The sequence below is a fragment of the Talaromyces atroroseus genome (assembly GCF_001907595.1).
Source record: "Talaromyces atroroseus strain IBT 11181 chromosome Unknown scaffold_11, whole genome shotgun sequence".
Classification (NCBI taxonomy): Eukaryota; Fungi; Ascomycota; class Eurotiomycetes; order Eurotiales; family Trichocomaceae; genus Talaromyces; species Talaromyces atroroseus.
Window position 1 is genome coordinate 59,252 of NW_017971443.1, and position 24,865 is coordinate 84,116.

General features: G+C 45.7%; 7 protein-coding genes across 7 annotated transcripts, besides 5 other annotated features; 4 read left to right on the top strand and 3 right to left on the bottom strand.

Annotated features, from left to right (window-relative positions):
* Positions 1-2,151: 2,151 nt before the first annotated feature.
* Positions 2,152-2,358: a repeat region (Identified by RepeatMasker using a combination of RepBase library and repeat library created with RepeatScout).
* Positions 2,341-2,939: a repeat region (Identified by RepeatMasker using a combination of RepBase library and repeat library created with RepeatScout).
* Positions 2,359-2,579: a repeat region (Identified by RepeatMasker using a combination of RepBase library and repeat library created with RepeatScout).
* Positions 2,934-3,178: a repeat region (Identified by RepeatMasker using a combination of RepBase library and repeat library created with RepeatScout).
* A 218-nt stretch (positions 3,179-3,396) lies between these two features.
* UA08_07314 (hypothetical protein) lies at positions 3,397-5,379 on the top strand (the record flags this gene model as incomplete). The annotated part of the gene is made up of 1 exon (XM_020262415.1): positions 3,397-5,379. The coding sequence occupies one exon, from the start codon at positions 3,397-3,399 to the stop codon at positions 5,377-5,379; it is 1,983 nt and encodes a 660-aa protein (XP_020117299.1).
* Positions 5,380-5,655: 276 nt separating this feature from the next.
* On the bottom strand, positions 5,656-9,646 carry UA08_07315 (hypothetical protein; the record flags this gene model as incomplete). The annotated part of the gene is made up of 4 exons (XM_020262526.1): positions 5,656-5,682; positions 5,741-7,960; positions 8,019-8,747; positions 8,804-9,646. The coding sequence occupies 4 exons, from the start codon at positions 9,644-9,646 to the stop codon at positions 5,656-5,658; spliced, it is 3,819 nt and encodes a 1,272-aa protein (XP_020117300.1).
* Positions 9,647-10,046: 400 nt separating this feature from the next.
* Positions 10,047-10,115: a repeat region (Identified by RepeatMasker using a combination of RepBase library and repeat library created with RepeatScout).
* Positions 10,116-10,296: 181 nt separating this feature from the next.
* Positions 10,297-12,386, bottom strand: UA08_07316 (hypothetical protein; the record flags this gene model as incomplete). Its single annotated transcript, XM_020262633.1, has 4 exons — positions 10,297-10,595; positions 10,647-10,956; positions 11,175-11,194; positions 11,423-12,386. The coding sequence occupies 4 exons, from the start codon at positions 12,384-12,386 to the stop codon at positions 10,297-10,299; spliced, it is 1,593 nt and encodes a 530-aa protein (XP_020117301.1).
* Positions 12,387-12,861: 475 nt separating this feature from the next.
* On the top strand, positions 12,862-16,946 carry UA08_07317 (hypothetical protein; the record flags this gene model as incomplete). Its single annotated transcript, XM_020262644.1, has 3 exons — positions 12,862-13,837; positions 13,914-16,048; positions 16,113-16,946. 3 exons carry the CDS (start codon positions 12,862-12,864, stop codon positions 16,944-16,946), a joined length of 3,945 nt encoding a protein of 1,314 aa, XP_020117297.1.
* A 198-nt stretch (positions 16,947-17,144) lies between these two features.
* Positions 17,145-18,563, bottom strand: UA08_07318 (putative dipeptidase CP; the record flags this gene model as incomplete). The annotated part of the gene is made up of 3 exons (XM_020262655.1): positions 17,145-17,301; positions 17,369-18,242; positions 18,305-18,563. 3 exons carry the CDS (start codon positions 18,561-18,563, stop codon positions 17,145-17,147), a joined length of 1,290 nt encoding a protein of 429 aa, XP_020117298.1.
* A 461-nt stretch (positions 18,564-19,024) lies between these two features.
* UA08_07319 (hypothetical protein) lies at positions 19,025-23,249 on the top strand (the record flags this gene model as incomplete). Its single annotated transcript, XM_020262666.1, has 10 exons — positions 19,025-19,138; positions 19,213-19,352; positions 19,413-19,528; positions 19,596-20,321; positions 20,388-20,725; positions 20,889-21,004; positions 21,102-21,184; positions 21,221-21,918; positions 21,997-22,336; positions 22,417-23,249. 10 exons carry the CDS (start codon positions 19,025-19,027, stop codon positions 23,247-23,249), a joined length of 3,504 nt encoding a protein of 1,167 aa, XP_020117526.1.
* Positions 23,250-23,576: 327 nt separating this feature from the next.
* UA08_07320 (hypothetical protein) lies at positions 23,577-24,611 on the top strand (the record flags this gene model as incomplete). Its single annotated transcript, XM_020262677.1, has 1 exon — positions 23,577-24,611. The coding sequence occupies one exon, from the start codon at positions 23,577-23,579 to the stop codon at positions 24,609-24,611; it is 1,035 nt and encodes a 344-aa protein (XP_020117525.1).
* Between the last annotated feature and the right edge of the window lie 254 nt (positions 24,612-24,865).

A 24,865-nucleotide genomic window follows, 5' to 3' on the forward strand; every position in this document is an offset into this window, starting at 1 on the left:
TCAGAAAAAGATGTACATATATATATATACTAGTCTGTCCCCTTTAATTAATACTATAATTTAAATAATTTTAATAAATATATTTATATCCTGATAATATATTCTATTATTTATAGTAATAATTAAATTAAATCTATATTTCTTATTTAAAAGATCTAGGTTAAAATATCCTAGTTTGTCCTACTTCTATTAAGTACTAGGACTACAGCCTCTGCGCTCTATGTTATTATTATATTCTATTTGTTAGTTATTACTATGATATTCAGGATATTAATCCAATTTAGAATATATATTATTATAGTTATTATTAAACTCTTTAAAATGCTCTCTAACTTCTAGCAAATTCACCTAGTAGAAGGCTAAAGAGTAATAACTATATAATTAACTATAGCACTGAATCTCATTAATTTATACTCCTTGATAATCTATTTAATCCCATAAACTAAAGATAGTATCAAGAATTTATTATAGCATGCTCTCATCATATATAGGTTATAGGGGCTAATATTATTATAATATATCTATTCCCTATCCATAATATTTATTACTCCCTAGATACCATCAATTATGGCCAGTATTATTGTGTATATTCTTAATCATATTAATATTGAAGGGTTTGCCTGCTTTATTATTATATTAGTGTTATAATGATAATAGAATTCTTAAGTGACTATCTAATGGTATAAAATGCTTAATATTATTAAAAACTCTCTAATTAAAATATATTATAAAGTCTTTAACTGATCTTGATTAATTATAGAAAGGAATTAAAATATGCTTAATTTAAGATATAGTAGTTATTAGAATTAGTAGTAGCTCTATTTACTAAGTATTAGATTACTAGGCTATTATTTAATAAAAGGCTTATTCTTAAAGAAAATTTATTAGGTTATTAATTATCTTATATGGATCTTATATGACTTGTATTTAAAAAGTAGAATTAGTCTATAATTATTAATTAGAAATAGTTTAATCTAATAGCTTTTTAAAATAATTATATTTTTTAGGAAGTAGTTGATCCTTAGTTTAATCTTGAAATTTAGTAGTATTAGCTAGCTGTTTTATATTAAATAGAAAGTCTTTTATAACTTTATTGATAAGACTATAATTTTCTAGTATTTAGTTATTAAAGTAGAAATAATATTAATCTTACTTATTCTTAGCTGAATCTTTAATAGATATTAAATAGCTATTATATATATTTAATATCTTTAATACTAGGTAATGCAGTAATATGAAGGAGAAATATAGAATAATATTAAGATTAAGATTATTAATAAGGTGATAAGGATAATTATTAGAGTACTGATACTTATAGAATATTAAGAGTTAATATTCTAATATTATAATTTATTTCTAAAGTTTAAATATAATGATTAGTTAAAAGAAAATATTAGTTATAATAAGATAAGATTAATCTATAAGATATTATAAATTAAAATTATCATCTAATAAAAAGTATTTATTTTGGTTTATTAAATAAATAAAGAGATAATTAATAAAAGGAGAAGAGATAAAAGAAAATAGAATAAACTAATAATAATAAAAAAGTAATAGATATAAAAAATAAAAATAAAGATATAAAATAGAAGATAGAAAAAGAATTATTAAATAACTTTATTAAAGCTAGCTTTAATAAGAAGATATATTCCTAACTTTCTTCTAGTTTATTTATACTTTATATTAATTTTCTTCTTATTTTTTATTATTATTATTTAAGACTATATAATAAATAGTTATATTAATATAGATTATTATAGTATAAATTATATTGATTAATAATATAAATAAGATAGTAAAGGTAAGATATAAGTATTAATAGAAATATAAAAGCTCTAGCTAATAAGAATATAGCTTATTAAATAAAGTATGCTGGTTGTTTAGTGATAGATGTAATTTGTTGGATATATTATATTATATTGAGCTAAGATTTCTTTTTAATAATTAGACTTTGGTTCTAGAGTCTAGGATCAAAGCGACATGCTATTATTATTAATATGTCTCAATATATTATATAGAATGTAAGTGTATCTTGATGATAACTGTATGTCATTCTTATTCTATGTTCCACCCGTGGGCATACACTAAGGATGCACATGACTAGTCACATGCTACATGCTATCTATCTACTGTGTTACGCTATTGACTAACATTATATCTCAACATAGCTAGTAATAACTAAAATAGATTTAAGCATATAATAAAAGAGCTATTATCTTAATCTTAAAAAATAATATAGGATAAGTACTATTATAAAAAATAAAGAAATTTAGATAAAGAAAGAAAAATTTATAAATTAATTTAAGATAATAGAAAATACAACTATTTTAAATATTAAATTAATAATAATTTCTACTATATTATTTTTTAAAGTTAAGATAATAACTCTTTTATTATACGCTTAAATCCATCTTAATTATCACTAGTTATATTAAGATATAATATAATAGTTGAACTATATAAAAATTTATAAAAATAACTTATTAATAAAATCAAACATAGTTTAGACTTATTAATAATAAAGGTTGATTAATCATAACTAAGATAAAAGAAGCATCTTAAAGTATTATAATATTTTAAGTAGATTTGCCTTGCTAACCCTCTTAATATATAATTAAATAGCTTAGATTAAAGAGCTATGCTTTTCTTTAGATATATAAAAAAAGTATATTTATATAGATTTCCTTTCTTACTATTCCTTTACCCCTTTCTATGGTATTCTAATAATATATTTAATAATATTTCCCTTCTTTCTATCATTCTTCTACCATCCTTATAATCCTCATGATGATATATCCTAATCATATGATTCCTATATCCTTAGTTTCTTCCTTCATGATAATAACTGGTTATAGCGTACACTGTCTTGATAGAACGCTTTTCCGTAATGGTTGCTAGCCTCGACTAGTGTCATGCAAGTTGGTTTCGTAACATATAAGGTGGAATCCTAGATAAAGTTAGAAATAGCTTTAAAGTATAACAGATATATAATCTTGCCTAGCTTCCTACCACTAATTAGACTAATAGCTTAACATACACCGCCTTGTAACTGGGGGCGGCCTTAGGCCTTAGAGAAGCAGTGATTAACTGCTGAGTATATGTGTATATATGTTCTATATTCGAATCTATTCCCAGGCCGAAGCCGAATCCCAGCTACGTTCTTGCAACCCCCGTCACATTTTCACAATTAATTAATTTACTTAATAGATTCTTTATGACTAATTTACTACTACTTTAAAGATTTTCTAAATATTCAATATTATATGGTGTTAAAAAGCTTTAAATTATATATCTAGTATACTCTTAAAAATCGTGCGAGAGGTGGTAGCGTGCGGGAGGCGGTGAAGTACTGTATTCTTATTATCTTTAGACTCCCACCTCCGTACTCCGTAGAAGATGAGGTTGCAGCCTGAGCAAAATCCCAGACGCCACGCGGTACCGCTGACAGCGCCATCAAGTCCTTGGATGATGGAGACTTCAAATCCACCGCTATCAGCTCAGCCAAGAGGTTCAAAAACAGGCAATCATACTCAGGCTTTGAAAGATGCTGCATCAGTACGCCTAAGCCAGCAGAGGCGACCCCGTACAAGCACTGAGAAGGTCAGAACAGGATGCATCACCTGTAAGCGTCGCCACATCAAATGCGACGAAGCAAAGCCGCAGTGCAGCAACTGTCTTAGGAGCAGGAGGCATTGCGAAGGGTACGCCGGCGGGGAGAATAAGAAGACAAAACCTCCTGGCCCTATGCAGATCGTCTGGAATTCGACGCAGATCGTTCCTGCGGCAGGGCGAACAGTACCGCTATATATCCAACCAAAATCTCCCCATTTCCACGGGGATGCGGATATGCGTTACTTCGGCGAGTTCATTGCCATGATCCAGGCGCCGTGGGCTACTGCAGCACCCAATGGTGATTTATGGACATCGGCTATGCCTCAACTTGCACATGACACGCCAACCCTTCGCCATGCTGCCATGGCTATAGGTGCCTTGAGTAAATGGATCAGTGAGACAAAGTCTGGACTGCTCCGTGCCGTGACAGCACCCAGTACTCCATCAACAGAAGCAGACACGCATTATTTCCACGCCGTTGCCTATTACTGCCGCGCATTGAAGCTACAGAACCAGCAAGCTTGTTTGCAAGACGCTGTGTTCCTGTCGGTTTTGCTACTTTTCTTCGAAGTTCTCCGGGGCAATCGAAAGACCGCTTTAGATCACATCAACCACGGTCTGGCTCTGCTACTGATCCTCACGACTGATAACGATGCACCCAATCATGTGGCGAAGTTTGCGCCGAATCCAATACCTGTGATCAGCTCAGTAGCAGACGTATTCACATATCTCGCACCCCAAGCTCGCCTAATCCTCCGCGGTAAGCTCGGGCAAAGTCCACCAGCTCTTCCAAACTTCCTGAAAGGACTGAGGAAACAAAAGCAGACAGTGGAGTCTTTCATGGTTCTACTGAGTCAGATATCTCAATCTTCTTCAATTTTGGACCGTATCCCGATTTTATTTACAAGTCTTGACGAATTTGAGCAGCTATGGATCGCTTTTCAGCGTGAACAGATGGCCATGGGTCTGATAATGCAGGAACTCTTAAATGAGTCAAAAGCGCTTCGGTCAGCTGCTGAGGATTTCTCTGACATTTTTCATCTCAAAATTATTGGCAACTCTCGAATGCGAGATTTTTGCGAAGGTTCTAGAGAGGTGTTGGAATTATTTGATAGGGCATTTCTCCCGCTTTTCAATAAGATTATGATGTCTGACCCCGAGTCACCTGCATATCTACGAGCTATTCACTTGCGCTTGCAGCACCTAGGCACGTACATCTTTTCGAACCCGCCCATGTTTCTTGATATGGAGTTGCTTCAGTCACAAACTCCATTGTTCCGCGAATATCTCTCCCTGGCCGAGGTTCTCCTGCGCACAGCCAAGCGGCAAAGCAAGAACCCAGCTCATCAGCTCTCGTTACAGTGCGTGTTGGCAATGCATTTGCTGAGTGTGGCCTTGCATTGTCGTGACCCTTTAGTGCGAGAACAGGCTGTGTGGATGCTTAGAGACTATCCTGGCCAGGATGGACTGTTCAACACTCATGCCATATATGCAATAGCTGTGAAAAACCGCACTGTGGAGAGCAAGAACGCAAGTGAAGGAACGCCTGAAGAGCAGTTGCGACGGCTGTGGCGCCGGGAATATATTTTTGAAAACGGTGGCGATCTAGTTGTCTTCCGTTATATGGATAAAGATGATGTTGAAAAGACATGGCACCTGGTGGAGGAAGTAGCTGATGCTCAAAGTGATATTGAGAGCATGAATTGGAAGCGGCGTGAACCCTCAGCATGCGTGGTGCCACTCATATTTGATCTTTACTCTACTTGATACAGTTCACCATTTGGAGGATTTATCGATGATATATTTACTATGAACGCTCTAAGGTATGAGGAAGGATTATGAACTATGCATACTATGTTCATATTGAGCGTTGATTAGTAATGAGCACTTAAAAGAAGATCAATGCATCTATTCACGATAGAACTTGGCATGATGAAAGTCGATATAAATTCAAATCGTAAAGCCAAGACTGCTTCATTCCCAAGATCATCTCAGGAATGTGCACAAAGTTCCAACCAAAACCAATATCTACTAGTACAGCCACTACTGATTCAATATTTGATTCCGACACTAAAAATTTCAAAACTGTTAGCCAAAAAAACATACAAGGCGTATGCATACGACTTACCATCTCCCAGTATATTCCGTGCTGTTCAATAAGTTCACTGTGGCTGCCAGACTCCACCACCCTGCCATCGTCCAAGACAAAGATGACGTCCGCGTTCTGGATTGTCGACAGTCTATGAGCTACCGCAATCACGGTTCTTCCCTTCACTCTTTCGATGCTAGCCTGTACTATCTTCTCGGACTCGGAATCCAGCGCCGACGTTGCTTCATCCAAGAAGAGGATGCTAGGATTTCGCATCATCGCCCGCGCGATAGCGATTCGCTGTTTCTGTCCTCCAGACATGGCGATTCCTTTATGCCCTACGTCGGTATTGTATCCCTCCGGTAAAGAGATGATGAAATCATGGATGGAGACGTCGCGGCAAACTTGATGGACCTGTTCATCTGGAATCGAATCGGGGTTGGCAACACCGAATAAGATGTTGTCACGCACCGTACCTCGGAACAGAATTGGTTCCTGGGATACAAGCGATAGATGCTTTCGATATTCATATACGTCAAGGTCATTGATGTTGATGCCGTTACATAAAATGGCACCGTTGCCGGGTTCCAAATCATAGAATCTCTCTAAAAGGGAGATTATAGATGTCTTCCCACTGCCAGATGGGCCAACGAATGCCAAGTACTGCCCTTTTTTGATGTTGAGACATAGGTCTTTGAAGACGAAAACTTCTCTCGTTGGATACTTGAAAGATACGTTTTGTATGTCTATTTGGACTCCACCGTCTGCGTTTGGTATCGCGCTGCTGGTGGTAGTCATGTGTATAGATCTCCTCACGACAGACTTGTGGGTGTCAAATATACGTTTTGCAGCAGCAGCTGCCCGTGTTACGTTGGGAGTCGATGCCAGTGACTGCGCTGCTCCCTCAGCACCTTGCACCATGGCCATCAGGGAGACAAAGAATGCCTCTAGGGACACCTCGCCTCTACTCAGAAGCTTTCCACCATACCAGAAAATCAAGGCCTGGCATCCAAGTGTAGCGCTATCTGCAAATCCGAAGAGCGCAGCAGTCCATAGTGCCTTGCGATACGCTGCTTGGATATGGCCGTTCAGAAGCTTCTGGTATCTGGCGTTAATGGAAGATTCCATTTCGAGCGCAGAGACCGTCCTAATGGCTCCGATTGCTTCAGTGGCAAACTGCGAGCTTTCCATGAAAACCATGGAATTCATCTGTTCAAATTGCACCTCGTATCTGACTTTCCAGAAACCGGTGCCCAGCAGAATCGGCATAGTGCCAAACAAAGCTACCAAACCAAGCTTCCAGCTGAAGACCAGCGAAATAATGATGCAACCGATTACCATGAATAAACCAGATAATAGAAACGCCAGGTTCACACCAAAGAGCTCCCCAACCTGCTTTGCGTCACCCGCTATATGAGAAGTCAACGTGCCGTGAGAATTGACATCTTCGTCAAAAAATCCGGGCTTCTGGTGCAGGAGGTTGTTGAAATAGTGCAGGTTATACTTTGCATTGACAAAGTATTGCAGACGCACACTGATCAGGCCTTGGAAGAAGTACGCAATGCCTACGCCGCCGGCTAAAGCAAGCCACATCAGGCCCAAAAAGTCACTTTGTTGTTTTATTTCCGCCCCGGACAATAGAAAAATGCCAATGACTTTTGCAATAAGCCATGCCTGGATCGGTGTGCCCGCGGCGACTGCCATGGAAGAAAACATGATGCCTAAGTAAGAAGGCCAGTGCGCGCGCTGATCTCTAAAGAGTTGTACAAGAGTTCCTATCATGTATCGAGCAAACTTGCCAGTCTTCGGGGTGATCGTGGTTTTGGTTGTGTGAAAATTGTTAGTAGTAGCATTTTCGGATTCGTGATCATCCGGCACGAGTTCTGGAGCATCAGCAGGTTTGTGATTAGAGAAATGCAGCGACTGACCCCGCACCAAAGCATTATAAACACCCGATTCATTTGCAAGGAGACTCTGGTGCGTCCCTCGCTCAACGGCTTGCCCATTGCGCAAGACCACAATGTGGTCCGCGTTTTGAATGGTGCTGAGGCGGTGCGCGATGGTAATAGTTGTGCGGTTTTTCGAAAGCCTGTCAAGTGCAGCCTGGACTATCTTTTCACTCTTGGCATCAATTGCGCTTGTGGCTTCATCAAGAATGACAATCTGAGGCTTCTTGATGATGCTCCTGGCGATGGCAAGACGCTGCTTTTGGCCTCCAGACAGTTTTGTGCCTCCATCGCCGACGCGAGTGTCGTATCCCTGATTATATGAAGTAAGTAGGAAGATCAAAGATTATACATTATCAGAGTGTACTTACGTTTGGGAGGCGAGTGATGAATTCATCAGCGTAGGCCTCCTCACATGCCTTGCGAACCATCTCCTTCTTGCATTCTTCGGATTCATCTTCCCACTGGGTACCTATGAGACCCATTTTGACGTTATTGAAGATTGTATCATTGAAAAGAAAAGGTTCTTGCTGAACTAGGCCTATGTGACCTCTCCACCATTTGAGGTCGAGATCATTCAAGTCATAGCCTCCGATAGTGATGGATCCGGAAATTCTGGGTTCGGGATTTATCTTTTCTTCACCCATGTTTTCACTGGACAGTGCACAGGGATCTCTCAGGGAGTACCATCGCTCTAGCAAGGCGACAACGGTGCTCTTACCCGATCCAGAAGGGCCAATAAGAGCTGTGTTATGACCAGACCTGATGCAAATATTCAGTCCACCGAGGACCGTAGCACCAGGCCGGGTCGGATATTCAAATGTGACGTCCTTGAATAGTATATCTTGCGAGAAAATATCTGGCTTGAGTGAGCCTGACGCAGCCTGCGGTGTATCAATCACAGCAAAAAAGTCGCGTGCAGCCACCATCGCTTTGCTGATATCCAGGAGCGGCAACGAGATGCTCTGTATAGACATGAAGGTCATCATGACCGACATTATCACAACAAGAACTACGCCGGCATTACTGATTGCACCGACGGCGAATCGCTGAGCGCCGTACCAGAAGGCCAAGCTAAATGAGCCAAAGACGCCAAAGAACTGCTCTCCAAGTTAGTAGTCGTTGGCTGGTAAGACCAAGGGAGCAATGTACTAACAATAAGACCCAACTGCAGCGCAATAAAGGGTGCGGTATTCTGGATCTGTCGCCTCGCCTCTAGTACGCGATCCTCATAGCGAGAGGCTACAAGACTCTCTGCACCACACGCCGCGACAAGACGAATGCCTTCGATGGCTTCGCTAGCGAGGGCTATACCTTCTTCATCCGCTTTGGTCATGGCATTGAAACCCTTGAGGATCCGCGGTGTAAGCACTCCCAGGACAACCAGCACATATACCAATAACGAGAAGGTCACCAATGTGATATTCCAGCTCCAGATAAACGAGACGATCGCGGCAGCACAAACAGTGCTAAGGGATTGCAACATCGTCCCTAGCCGCTCCGACACACCAATCTGCAGTGTATTCGTGGTTGCAGTGATTGCGGTAGCAGGCGTGCCGAGGGGGATGGAGTCGATGACCTGAATCGACTGTGACAACAACGAGTTCAGGTAATGCAGGCGAACGGCAGCAGAGAGGCGAATACCCATTACTCGGAAACAGAACTTATTGATCGAACTGAGAAACCAGCGGCCGAAAAACAGGCCCATGATGTATAATACTTGTTTGTCGACAAGCTTTTGGAAGTCGTTGAGTGTGGAGGACCTCGCGTCCCTGATCGAATCCGTGAACTGGCCCACGAGCTGTCCGAAAATCACGTTCATCAGCGGCATCATGACGCCCGCGCCCACGGATGCTAGAGAACCTAGGATATAGATGCACACATCCCGTTTTGTTGCGTAGCTGAAGACTCGTAGGTAGTCGGAGAACTTGGGGGCTCGTTCTTGCTGGGGATGTGGTGCTTCTCTGCGCTGGGTTTTGGAGTCTGGCTGGTCAGCCATGGTTTGTATCGAAGGTCGTCTGGGGTTTCTATACAGCTTAAGTTGTTAGCTTTATGCATAGGTTTGTTTGAAGTAGGCGAAGAGTCGGCCATGTTAGGTAAGGATGGATGCACCTGGGGGACGTATGTTCACTCGGGTACCGGTATCTATGTAATGTAGTTTTCAAGGACGGTTCGCACCATTCAGGAACTGTTGCAAGCGAAGACACATGAAGAAGACATAATTCCCTAAGTAGAGCCCGCTCTTTTATATCAATTCACATCGCATGCGCCCCAAAGCAGAGCCCATACAAGCGATGGCTACGGTCCGTCTCGTAATTGCCGTTTTGGGACTTTTACGAGCCCTGTTGTGGGTCATGTCGCTGGCTTTAACGGCGTTGGGAAAGGTGCAAGTACAAAAAAAGGGTGGTGACAGCGGATTATGACCGCTATAACGAATACATATAGCATCTAATCAGTGGCACTATGTTAATATGTTAACATGATACTAGTTCCTGCTAACTAGGGGCCATTCATGTAAGTTGGTTTGGTAACAAGCTGAGCATCTTTCCTTAATAATGCTAGTATCCTAAACACCGCGCTATTGGTGTCGTGCTTGGGGAAGTAAACATTTTGTAGGACGAGAGCAGAGTATATGTCCAGCCGTATACCTCAAACATTCTGCGGCAGATCCGCCCAGTTGGAGATTCCCTTTTCCCAAGGAACAACACGAGCGCCACGGGCGGACAGGCGAAGCTCAACCTCACGCTCAATCTCCACAGCCTTTTTCATATCGCTATCATAGGTTGAATGCGCGCCGGAGAGCACGGTCACGCTAAATCCAGTGGCTAGCGCCCCCGTGCACGTCGCCTCGACGCAGCCATCACTTTGGAGGCCGAATGCTACGATTTCAGTGATATCATTATCGCGAAGCCCCGGCGCGAGATCGCAATTTGACTCGAAAGTGTCTCCTATAAACTCTGCTTAGATAACGCTTGGTATAAACTTCAAAATACGTGTACCTGTGCTCTTCTCCACCAGTATCTCGTCCTGCCGGTTTGGGCGAGGGGGAAAGAAGAGCTCCCAAGGCTTGGTGCCCCTCACCATAGTCCCCTCGGGCGGAAACTCCTCATGCTGGACGAAGACAATAAGCCAGGGTGGTGGGCAGTTACCACCCTTGTGCGAGTCAAGGTCAAGGATTGAACGAGCAGCCTTCAGGATTTGTTCGGATGCCTTAAATGACCCGCTCAGGACTAGGAATGCAAGTCTTGGGATCGGCAATAAGCTCGTTCTGGATGTCGATGACGAACAGGGCCCTTCGAGAAGGCATTGCTGAGAAAAGGGTAGAATTAGGAATGGAAGCGAACAGAGAAAAAGTCAAGAGCCTTGAAAGTTGAACCAAGAGACCCTGCGAGACCGAACTAGTGACAAGACTAATACCCAGGCGTAGTGAGACTGATTTGACAGCATTCCACCCCATCAGACCTAACTACTAACAAGACATCCGATCATTGGTTTAAAAAGTCAATAAGGACGTCCTTGATAAATACTAAGTAGGGAATCCAGTTTCCTATAAATAGGTGATCTATGGCTGCTACCTTATGTTATTATTAGGGGAGATTCTAGTTGAAAACCTTGGCTGTGACCCATTTATATATTATGATTAGGCACTTTGAGAGAATTGTCTATTGTTTGAATTCGATGGCCATATCTATCTTCCTATCAGCCATTCACACTCGGTTTACTGGAGTCTCCGGCTTGCCATCTTTTAGGAAAGCCTCGAGATTGCCCCAATTACCTGCTTCAAAATTGGCCCAGCTTGTGCCCGAGCACACCGCAATATGTGGTAACAAAGTGACCATCCAGTTCTCCCTTAGCTTGTCATGGATTTTTGGCTCGTTCTCATGAACATCAAGCCCGATCCCAACGACCTGTCCTGCTTCCATGGCAGATATCAGGGCCTCTTCATCGATGATTTTACCGCGAGCGATATTTACTACTCGGAGGCCCGAACTCTTCGCAACTCGAAACTCGCGCTGCGACAGTAGATGGTGTGTGCTTGGAGTATAAGGCGCTGCGACAACCAGGCAGTCAATCACGGCGAGCATTTCGAGCAGATCAAAGTAGTAATGGGCGCCCCCCTTAAGCTTCGCCTCTGCATCGGGCTTCCTTCGTGGACCATGGTACGCTATCTTCATGCCCAGCGCAGCCTCGCACTTTTGCGCAATCGCGATTCCAATGTCGCCCATCCCAATAACCCCCAATACCATACCAGCCGGATCGACAGCTTTGGTCCCAAGCTCTCGACTCTTCTCCCAATCAAACCTGGCACACCACTGTGCATAGCTCAGATACCGGAATGTCTCCAGCACAAGAGCCAGCCCCGTGTTCGCGACAGCCTCTGTACATGCGTTGGGTGTATTGCAATACCAGATGCCCCGCGCAGTCAATGCTTCGATGTCGGCTGCATCATATCCGTGCCCACTACAACAGATAAGTTTCAGGCTTGGGGGATAGGACTGGATGGCCTTTTTAGTGAAAACGAGGTGTGATGCGTAAGGCCCGGCTTTAAGCCAACCTGTTCGGATGATAGCGGTGATATTGCAGTATACGCCACCTGGTTGCAGTCGACTGATGAACTCGTCGACAGATGCACAGTCATAGACCAGAAAGTTGACTTTTTCTGCTAGGGCTTGCCGTCGTGCATGGTCGATGTGCTGAACGCTGGACTCGATTAGGAGGACGACGGGCTTTTCAGCCATTATGGCGGTCTCTAGCAGCCGGAAAGCGCGTGGTTGGATCTCAATTCAGATTTACGTATTGAGCAAATCTACGACACTATGGAGTTCGCCCATCACCTATTGAATTGGTTCCTTGACAAGAAAGACCCCGGCAGAGATACCGACACTATCTGTCGGTATCACAGACCCTGGACCGGTGTCTAGATCGGCTCCAGACCCACTCACCGGTAGGCAATCTATTGCAGCCGGCTGTGTGACCGAATTACCGGGTGGAGAAAAAGTCCATAGCGGAATCGGCAATGATGGAGGCAGATATCTAGAGTAACTATAGAAGACATGCTGCTGCCGGGTAGATCATGCAGAGTACTCTCCCTGCGCGCTCTTCCTTTTCTCATGGCAGTTGAACTACTACAAACAACCTCATAATCCCCACGCTCCGTGAATCCTATACAAATCCAGTTCCTTTACTCTATTCAAAGCCAGATAACACTACCACATGGCACAGACTGGCATTCGGATCGCGATCGATCGCGGTGGCACATTCACAGACGCATGGGCTCAAATACCCGGCCATCCTACTGATATCATCTTCAAAGTTCTTTCTGTATCACCGGGGGAATACGATGATGCGCCTACAGAATGTATCCGACAAATCCTAGAGATCGCCAGTGGCTCTGCCATTCCCCGCGGTACCCTTTTGGATCTCGACCCTGTCGAGTCTATCCGAATGGGCACTACAGTCGCCACCAACGCATTGCTCGAGCGCAAAGGCGAAAGGGTTGCCCTGCTGATTACCAAGGGATTCCGGGATCTTCTCAAGATTGGAAACCAGGCCCGACCGAATATCTTCGATCTCTCAGTGCAGCGGCTGACTCAATTATACGAGGCCGTGGTCGAGATCGACGAAAGAGTTACGATTGAAGGGTTTTCAGAAGATCCAGAGCCGAAGACAATCGACGTAGACTCTGATCCTGAGCTGCAGATAGGGCTGACGGGGGAAGTCGTGCGCGTGTTACGCTCACCGGATCTGGAGGCGGTTCGAAAGGACCTGCTTGCCCTTTGGGACCGAGGCTATCGCTCAGTGGCCCTTGCGCTTATGCACTCGTATACATTCCAAGAGCATGAGAGTGCCATCGCAAGAATTGCGCGAGAGCTTGGCTTCAGAGTTACAGTCTCGTCAGAGTTGCAAGCTATGGCGAAAATCGTTCCTCGCAGTCAGTCAGCTGTGGCGGATGCTTATCTCTCGCCTATGACAGAGAAGTACTTGGATGGATTTAGGAAAGGATTCAAGGGCAACCTAGCAGATAAAAATGGTGAAAAGGTCTTCGTCAACCAATCCGATGGCGGATTGACCTCGGTTGCAAATTTCTCTGGCCTTCGAGGCGTACTGAGTGGACCAGCTGGCGGTGTTATTGGCATGTCTCGAACATGCTACGATGCAGAGGATGGAACGCCCGTGTTGGCGTTTGATAGTAAGTTGTGGCATTCCAGGGATATGGGCTAGCTCCGGGCATGATTTAAGTCTTTCTTATACTGACAGATGTTTAGTGGGTGGTACTAGCACGGACGTCGCCAGATTTGCCGGAACCCTAGAGCACATCTTCGAAAGCACGATTGCCCAAGTGACTATCCAGACTCCACAGCTTGACATCAATACAGTGGCTGCTGGAGGTGGGTCAATGCTCTTCTGGGAAAATGGCCTATTCAAAGTTGGTCCTCATAGCGCTGGGGCCCATCCGGGGCCAGCGTGCTACGGACGGGGGGGACCTTTGACCGTGACAGATGCGAATCTCTTCCTCGGACGCGTTATTCCTGAATATTTCCCAATGCCGCTTGACTTGGCCGTTGTTAAGGAGAAATTTACAGCACTTACAGCAGTCATTAATGCTGAGAAAGATGGCTCTTCCCAACTTACGCCAGAGGAAGTTGCGGTAGGATTCCTCTCAATTGCGAACGCAACCATGACTCGCCCTATCCGAACCTTGAGCGAGGGTCGTGGATTTGAGACTGCTGCGCATAATCTTTGCTGCTTCGGTGGAGCTGGTGGACAGCACGCGGTTGCCATTGCAAGAGATCTTGGAATACGACGAGCGCTTATCCCTCGCTACTCGAGTATTTTATCCGCGTACGGAATGGCTCTCGCCGATGTGGTCGTTGAGAACCAAGAGCCCGAAGCAACATCTTTCAGTGTGGAAGTCATTCCCCGGCTCGAGGAGAGGTTTTCCCGACTTAAAAAAGCTGGTGTCGCAGGCCTCGTTTCTCAGGGCTTCTCAGAGTCCCAGATTCACCACGAGCTATTCTTGAACATGCGTTATCAGGGAAGCGATACCGCACTGATGATTGCTATGCCCAAGTCCAACAACTTTGAGGACTTTGGCAATGCGTTTGCCGCCCGCCATTGGCAGGAATTTGGTTTCACCCAGCCTCGAGAGATCCTGATCGACGATGTTCGGGTGAGAAGTATCGGTAAGGGCATGGATGTGAGTCTTTCCAGTCCATGTGCGGAGCTGAAAAAGCTTGCCAATTCACCGCCTTCGACTCCAATCCAGCCAGACAGAAAAATCAAAGTTTACTTTGAACAGTGTGGCTGGGTTGAGGTTGGCCTTTACTCGCTCAAGGGCCTTATACCAGGCACCCGTATCAGCGGTCCTGCCATGGTTATTGACAAGACTCAAACGATCATTATTGACCCAGCCAGCGAAGCTATCATCCTACCAGAGCACGTTGTAATTGAAATTTCGGGGACAGAAAAGACTGTAATCAGTACTGATGCTGTTGATCCTGTACAGCTTAGTGTCTTTGGTCACCGTTTCATGAGCGTGGCAGAGCAGATGGGAGAGACGATGCAGAAGACCTCTGTTTCAGTGAATATTAAGGAGCGACTGGATTACTCTTGCGCTATCTTCTCAGGAGATGGCAGTCTAGTCGCCAATGCACCACACATTCCTGGTCATTTAGGTTCAATGAGCTATGCAATTGCCTATCAAGCTCGTCGATATAAACCGGGCGAGTTGAGACCCGGTGACGTGCTTTTAAGCAATCATCCTTGTGCAGGGGGCACCCATTTACCGGATCTGACCATCACCACGCCCGTCTTTGATGACGACGAGAATCCCACAAAGATTCTCTTCTTCGTTGCCAACAGAGGTCACCACGCAGATATTGGAGGTATCCAACCAGGTTCCATGCCTCCACACTCCACGGAGCTCTGGCAAGAAGGTGCGGCGGTAGAATCCTTCAAGGTAGTCAAGGAGGGCAAATTTGACGAACCGGGATTGATCGAAATTCTCGTCGATATACCGGCGTCGTATCCCGGCTCAAGTGGCACTCGTACTCTCCGTGATAACATCGCTGATCTCAAAGCCGCAATTGCTTCAAATAACAAAGGCATCCATCTGATCAAGTCACTGATCAAGGAGTATACTTGGCCTGTAGTCCAATATTATATGCAAGCAATCCAGGACAACGCGAGCCAGGCCACCCGTGACCTTCTCAAGGTCATTGCTCAGAAGTTTGCCGGACAGCCCCTGGAAGCCATTGATTATATCGATGATGGAACACCTTTGGCCCTGAAAATAAGCATTGAAGAGAGTGGAGATGCGGTGTTCGACTTTACCGGAACCGGACCTGAGCACTTTGGCAACTTGAATTGTCCGCCAGCTATCATGTACTCTGGAATCATGGTAAGTTAGAACTTAATAATCTTCCTGGTTGAAGATGTCCGGCTGACTGACACGCTTTCTGCAGTATTGCATTCGATCAATGATTTCATCCGATATCCCACTCAACCAGGGTTGTCTGAAGCCCATCAAGTTGATTTGTCCACCTAATACCCTCCTATCTCCATCGCTCAAAGCAGCCACTGTGGGTTCCAATGTTGAGACATCGCAACGAATTGTGGACTTAATCTTCAAGGCATTCCGTGCGGCTGCAGCTTCTCAGGGAACCTGCAACAACTTAACCTTTGGCTACGGCGGCACTGATCCCACCACTGGCGTAGTTACGAAGGGCTTTGGTTATTATGAGACAATCGCTGGCGGCTCTGGTGCTGGTGCAGATTGGGATGGTGAGAGTGGTGTTCACACTCACATCACCAATACCCGTATTTCAGACCCCGAGACCTTTGAGAGGCGCTATCCAGTCATCCTCCACGAATTTTCTATTCGAAAGCAAAGTGGCGGTGCTGGTCGACACCGTGGTGGTGACGGGTGTATCCGTGACATTGAGTTCCGGGTACCAATGCAGGTATCGATTCTTTCAGAAAGGCGTGTGATCGCGCCCTACGGCATGGCCGGTGGTGAGGAGGGGAAGAGAGGTCTCAATATCTGGCTGAGGAAGTATCCAGATGGGAGTAGCCGGTCTATTAGTCTCGGTGGTAAGGCCACGACGCAGATGAGCGCTGGTGATCATATCATTGTCTACACGCCTGGAGGTGGTGGCTATGGTAAGGATCCGGATATGAAGCAAGAACAGGATTTGCAGGATATCTTCAAGATCAAAGATAAATTTGTACCGGGCTCGTCGGTTCTTCGGACTCAGGGGAGTGTTTCGGAGAGGAGTTCGACGGCTACTAGTAATTGAGTCTAGCATGAGGCGAGATAAAAAAAAATATATGAGTTTATATCTAGGTAGCATTTTATTCTGGTCTCTTTTTCTTATTTTTTTTTTTTTTTCCTCTCTTTTTTATTTTCCCACATTTTTTATATCAGGAACGAACTGTGAAATAGCTAATATCCCCGAAAATTACATATCGAATACTCATTTTGCATCGCCTCACTCTCATTGATAATCTTGAGCAGGTATACGATCTGGATTACCTGGAATCATGTTTGGGAGCGGATTGTTCCATCTTGACCAACTTCTTCCTCCCCAAACCTCTTCAACTGGTAGCTCATCGGCGAGAACTTTTGCATTGCGCTCATTCTCAGCCCAGGCCCTAAGAACTAACTGTTAGTCTAATGCAAGCAGTCATTTCACCTGCGAGGTTCCAGATTAATCCATACCTCAAAATATTCAGCCCCACGAGTTTCTTCACTTGACTATCCGTCGCTCCTCGTCGCATCACAGCCTCGATTAACAGTGGATAGTCTGCCACCGACGAAATGCCATTTGCTAGCGTGACTGTGCCATCGAAATCACCTCCTATACCGACGTGATCCCATCCTGCAAGATCCACAATATGCATGATATGATCGACGACCGTTTCGATATTGGCCGTATCAGGATCGTCCGCTTTAAGGAATCTCTTGACGAACATGACCATCAAAACGCCCCCATTAGACTTGAGAGCTTTGATCACGTCGTCGGGTGCATTTCGATAATTCCGTGCTAAAGAGTAGCAGGTACTATGACTGAAGATGACGGGAGACCGAGTAATCTCTAGTACTTGTCTCATTGTGCGATGTGACGCATGCGACAGATCCACCATCATACCGAGACGATTCATTTCGCGAATTGCGGCAGCTCCGAATGGTGAAAGCCCTGCATCTTTACCGGTCGCGGTCACGGTGGCCGCCGCTGTCGCGTACGCGTTATCGCTATTGTGCGTGATGGTGATGTATCGAACTCCCAGATCCCACAGCTGGCGAATAACTGCGATCGATGAGCCAGTTTGGTGCAGGCCCTCTGCACCGAGCATAGATCCTATCCTCCCGGCTTTGAATGCCTTTACGGCATCTGAGGCCGTTGCGCAGAATTCCAATTCGGGCGTCATTTCGATGAAGCGACGGGCTACGTCGATTTGTTCCAGCGTGTCGCGAACAACATGACTGGGGTCGTCGATGTTTTCGGTATCAGGGCATTCCATGAAGACCGACCAGAATTGGCCCCCAACTCGGCCCTTCTGCATGCGCTTGAGGTCTGTATGACTGGCCAAGCCTGCACATAAGTTTAACCCTAAGGATTGCTCAGATTTGAAAGGCAGATGAGGGGGTTCTTACCTTCTTGAAAAGTAAATTTGCCGTCATTGATTTGGTTTTGCAACTCAATGCGAAGTAGGTAAGGCAGGTCATTATGGCCGTCGATCAAGGGAGTGCTTTTGAGGACTCGAGCTGCTCGACCGGCATAATCCGAGTCCGCAATATCATTTCTTGATCCCAGTCGATACGCGATCCATAACGATCCAGTCAACAAAGTGAAGAGACATAGTGATGTGGAGACCGAGTCTAGTCGTCCGAGGTAGAGGGTTTGGCTTGCCATGCCCTATTGATGCTCCTTCAAAATACTGGCGACAAAAGAAGAAGAGGAAGGGAAAAAAAACAAAAAAAAAACAAAAGGGGAGCAAACGTAACCAATTCCGAACGGACTGACCTGAAATATGGTATCGCACTATCATGAATCCCGCGAGAGCGATGTTTATCAGAGTTTATTATTTCCATCTGCGCGAGCCGATCTATAGGGTTAGGGTTAGTGGCATCGACGAGGTACAGCCGATCAACAACGGCTATCAACGTTATCAGCCTTATCAACCTTATCATCGTTGTTATCAGCTGGAGATACGCCGGATGAGCTGTAGTTAAGCGATGATCTTAGCCCCATACTAATCGTCTCAAGCGCAGAGTATATGTACTTGCTCGCCAGACAACCATTAACCATGGTTTCCGGCATGATCAAAGATTGTTTCCGACATCATTACCCTTTCGTACCATCGGCAGAAGATCATGGAGACAAAAGCGACAACAGAGCGCAAGGTCTGCGATCCGCACATCAATGAAGGCGCAGTTGAAACCTACATTGATCCGGTCAAGGAGGCACGAATGATGCGTAAATTTGACGTGAGGCGCCCCTCCCCCCGTCTGGCACACACCATGGTGGTACCAGATCAACTAATGCAAACAAATGCATGCAGTTTTGCGCAATCGGCTTGCTGGGATTGTTCTACATGATGGCCAACCTGGACCGGAGCAACATAGGAAATGCTCAAACAGCAGGAATGCCCACAGACTTGGGCTTGGTGGGCAATCAGTTTGGCACGGCCACGACTTTGCTGTAAGAAACCACGATTCAAAATTTGGTCCTGAATTCGCTCGCTAAGACGGCCCTGGGCAGGTACGCGACTTATGTTCCATTCGAGGGACCGGTCGCAGTCCTTCTGAAAATCATTGGACCTCGGCCTCTTCTCTCCACGTGTGCTTTCTGCTGGGGAATCACAACTCTTGGAATGGGTTGGTTTGCATACTTGCATAAGATCGGCGGGATGGATCCATATAACTGACGTGACAATTTTGGCAGCATTCATAGAGTCTTGGAAGGGTCTCTACGCCTGCCGACTGCTAACAGGATTCTTCGAAGCGGGCCTGATCCCTTGCATCGACGTTTATATCGCCCTTGTGTACAAGAAGAGTGAACGAGGAAAGCGCTCGGCAGTGATTTTTGCATTCAGTGCCTTTTCGAGCGCGTTCGGTGGACTTCTCGCCTACGGCCTCACACAAGTCCATGGACCTCATGGCTGGGCGGGATGGCGCTGGCTCTTCGCCGTTGAAGGAGCTATGACTCTAGTCCTTGTGCCAATGTTCTTCTTCCTCTTCCCTAAGCACCCAACTACCGCGTGGTTTCTCACGAGTGAAGAGAAGAGTATGATGCAAGCTCGCTACGACAATGACCCCCACTGGGGACACGATGAGGTGTTTACCTGGGCCGAGTCGTTGAGCATATTCATAGACCCCAAATGGTGGGCTTTCTGGATTTACCAGTTTAGCGTCGACATCTCGCTCTACGGTTTCACCACCTTCCTTCCCAAGATTGTTTCCGGCTTGGGATACTCGGGAGTCCACGCAAACTTGATGACTGTCCCCATCTACATGGTCGGTCTTGTCTGGTTTCTCATCATTGCGTACTGCTCCGACAGAGTTGGTCTGCGAGGTCCCTTCCTCGCGGGGCCCTTATTGTGCTTGATCATTGGTTATGCAATCCTGATCGCGGTGGAGAACCTGAAAGTGAGATTTTTCGCATGTTTCGGTAAGCCCCCTCACAGTGTCAGTCTCGTCAAGTCCCCCCATTGCATTGGCTCATCCATATGTGTAGTTGTCGCTCTTGGTATTTATCCAACGACCGGATTGTCCCTCATGTGGCTCCAAGATAATACGGCCCGTCACTTTAAGCGAGCCACCATGGTTGGAATGACTCTTTGTTTCGGAAATACGGCAGGTGTCGCTGTTGGTCAGATCTTCACAACCCAGTCCGCGCCGAGATATATCAAAGGGTTGTCTATTAGTTTAGGTCTAGCGGTAGTAGCGTTGGCCATGGTGATCGCGTTGTCAGTTGGGATGCTGATAGTGAACAAGAAGCGGGCTGCAAGGATCCAGCGAGCTGAGGAGGCCGGGGAAGTGTTGGAAAAGAGACCGGAAAAGGGGGACTACGATGTATATTTCCGGTATTCACTGTAGATTATTGTAGTTAGTTAGTTACATAGTATACATATTAGTTAGCAGTTGCGAGGTTCAGGGGCGTTGTGACTCTCCACACGCTTACTTATCAGCCAAGGTGTTGTTTAAACTATGTATTTCTCCACTGATAACGAACAAGTTATCCGCCGCTTCTTCCTCCTTTTCTCCTCTTGTAACCTACCCCATCTTCTCGGAAATCATCAACCTCTGCTTCATGGCGCCCCCGGCCAAGCGCCAAAGGCGCATATACGTAGCGTGAGTAGACGTTTGCATCGTATGCGGCTCACACTAATATCATATCGACAGCTGCCGGCGATGTCATGCGCAAAAAATAAAGTGCTCTGGTATCCAGCCGTGTCGGGCATGCTGCGTCTCAGGCAAACGCGACCAATGCCAGTTCCCACAGCGAGACCGGAAAGTCTCGGTATCAGAAACGTAAGTGCAGACAGGTCATTGTATATCAACTCGTAGTAACCAAGACAATGCGATTTAGGTACATCAAAAAGCTGGAAGGTGAAATAAGAGACTTGAGAGCGCAGCAACAGCAGCAACCCGGTGCTGCTTCTCCGTCCCTGACCACATACGAGGCCTCCAGTGTTGCAAATGATCACCAGGGCCAGAACCCAGCACAGTTCACGGACACTGATGTCTCAAACCCGCTGCTGGAATCGCCCACGGGCTTTGTCGCAGCCGGGTCAGCAGCGCCACCAGTCTATATCGGCGAAACATCCTGTGTTGCCTTTGGCGATACCCTTCTACAATGCGTGGACAAAGATACAGATCTCGCAGCCTGGCCTCCGCCGACATATTTTCAGCACGAAATTTTCAATCGCCTTGTACGGCCAGACCTTGCCCTGCCCGACCGGATCCAGTCTCGACTTCTAGTCGGGGTTGCTGTGCGGTTCATAGGAACTGATTATCATCTTCTTCTGAAGAAGACTTTCTATGATAAGCTGGATCGAATATGTGCTAGAGAGGAGCCCCGAGACTTGGTGTGGATATGCAAATTCTTTATATTGCTGGCACTAGGAGAGATGTACTCCAATCGCCAGCGTAGAAACATGAGCCAGTGCGTGCCGGGCACTGATTACTTCCTTCAGGCCACGGGCCTGTTGCAAGATTTATACGAAACTCCATCTGTCGAGCAGGTGGAGGTTCTGATTCTTTTCGTAAGTGTTGCTCATTACTTTCACCAACGGACAAGAAGTACCCTACCGCTCGGGCTCGACTGACAATAGGCCGTCTAGTGCTTCTATGCGAATGCTCTTGGGCGTACAAAATCCGCATACACGTATATTGGGATTGCAATGAGGATGGCCTTGGCTTTAGGCCTGCATAGAAACTTGCCTAGCGATACGATGCTCAACCCTGTAGAGCGCGAGCATCGGAAGCGCGTCTGGTGGACACTATATACTCTGGATCGACTTTGCAGCTCCATTCTTGGGTATCCCTTACTAATCAGCGATTCTCTAATTGACGTGGAGCTACCGACGAACGACGGTCTCAGCGCATCCGAGCAAGAGGAGTTTTCGGATCCTGCGCACTTGATCGCTACGATCAAACTTGCCCGGATCACAGGTCAAATTCGTATGTCACAGTCCCAATTTCACCATTCACTGCAGAACAGATCAAATATTTATTCTAAAAAAAAAAAAAAAAATTCACAGTGAGTGACCTCTATTGTTTACCTCAACGGAACCACGAACCCTTTGTGCAAAGAGTACACCGGATCCTCCTGAGTTTGAGGAAATGGGGCGAAGAGCTCCCCGAGAAGCTGAGCTTGCAGCAAGACCACTTGCCTCGCCATGTCGCAAGCCTTCATCTGCACTATAACAAGTGTGTTATCTCAACGACCCGGCCGATCTTACTCTATCTCTTCAAGAATCGCTTTTCCCTTACGACTGACGCGGCCGGACTCCTCATTCCACCGCGGACCTTCTCACCAACGACCCTCGCGCTAGCAGAAAGCTGCGTCCAAGCTGCACGAGCTTCCAATTCAATACTATCTCGATGTTTTGTAGAGGGATCTCTGGCATCTTTTGGATACTTCGATGCGCATTACCTCTTCTCTTCCACGCTCATTCTGATCATGTCGGCCGTCATGAATCCAAATGTGGCCATGTCCGACGCTATTTCGTACGCGTTCACCATCCTGAAGGTTATGAAAGAAGATGGCAATATTCCTAGCTGTGACTACTACGAGAGGTTGCAGAGAACAAGAGCTAGCGTGGGGAAGATGAGAGAAAACTACGAGGCCGGTTCGCACTCACCAGCACTTGCCGGTGAAGGCGAGACAATGTGGGAAGCGCAGATCCCCCCCCATGAAGCAGATGTCCCAGCGCTGGAATTCAGCGAAGGTATTCCGTTGGGTCATCCAGTCATAGATAGTTTCCTTGCGGATAAGGCGTTCGTTCGGGCTGACGGGACGGTTCCCGAGGACCAATCTCTGAGGGACTTGGCTTGCGAATTGGGTGATGAGTTTCTGTTCGGGGCACAATAGTTTAGAACCTTTACTCCGTCAGATACTGATATCTATCAGCGAGAAATGATAGCTCCTGTTCAAGGATAAGAGATATCGCGATATCAAAATTCGGAATGAAATCACCCGTGCCAAACCGGCAGTCGGGGGGCTTGACCCGAGTCAATCAACATACATAGATCGTCCCTGATAAATAGTAGTTTATCAGTTAACTGGGTTTTCCAGACGACACGAGAAAAACTGCCTTTGACTTTCATTACAACTTCAATACACTCGATTAAATCGGATCCTTTTTTTTTTTTTTTTTTTTTTTTTCTGTACAGCACCTGCTTTTCCCATCCCGCAATAATGGAGAACCAATCCGTGGTCACTCTACTCAAACAATTGATGGAGATCCCATCTACGAGCGAAGAAGAAAATGCCATCGGTATATTCCTAGAGCAATACCTCCAATCACTGGGCTATACCGTCGAGCGTATTCCCATTAGCCCGGAGAGTACTCGATGCAACGTCTACGCCTACATCGGGTCATCGCGCAAGACACGAGTCTGTCTAACATCACATATGGACACTGTTCCCCCGCATATCCCACTCCATGAGACTACAGACACTATCTATGGACGCGGCGCATGCGATGATAAAGGCCCACTTGCTGCTCAAATCATCGCCCTGGAAGAGTTACGGAGAGAAAACCTCGTTCAGCCGGATGATGCATCTCTCCTTTTTGTCGTTGGTGAGGAAAAAGGTGGACCGGGAATGCTTGCTGCTAACTCGATGGGCTTGACTTGGGATGCTGTGATATTCGGTGAGCCGACCGAAGGCAAACTCGCAGTCGGCCATAAGGGCCACTTCGTTTTTGAGCTCGTGTGCGAGGGGATCCCTTCGCACTCGGGCTATCCGCACCGTGGACGTAGTGCGATTACAAACATGATCTCTCTTCTGACGGACTTGGAACAGATTCAGTTTCCTTCGTCTGAGATTATTGGGCCATCTACATTTCACTGTGGGCAGATAAGCGGAGGCGTGGGATACAATATCCTGGCTGCAGAATGTACGGCGCTTTGCGCGGTTCGCGTGGCTAGTGACTTGCCTCAGGTTGAGCGATTGGTAGAGAAGGCTGTGTCTAAGCATGAGCACATTCGTCTGGAGAAGAAATTCTTGTATCCAGAGTTGTACTTGGACCACGACGTGCCGGGGTTGGGGACAATGGCTGTGGCTTTTGGGACAGACGCGCCACGCCTCAAGGGTGACCATAAGAAATATCTTTACGGACCGGGATCTATTCTGTTAGCTCATGGGAAGGATGAGCAAGTTGGCATATCTGAGCTGCTGGAGAGTGTTCAGGTGTACAAAAAGATCATGAAACATTGTCTGAGAGTGTGAAAAGGATGCCGGGCTGATTGATTAGGGTGTCGGCAACGGATGTAGGAAGCCGATCAAGTACATCATCATCGAAGTCTATCAATTTGATTAAGCACGGTGACCGTACTGAATAAATTGGTTTTTTTTTTTTTTTTTTTTTTTTTTTTCTTTTGTCATTTGCATTGCTCGACAGACCAATGATCGAGGAATATCCATACCACTGTTAAGATTCCCTGCGGATAAGTGTTTGGCTTGTTCGAATTTTGTTTTGTTTT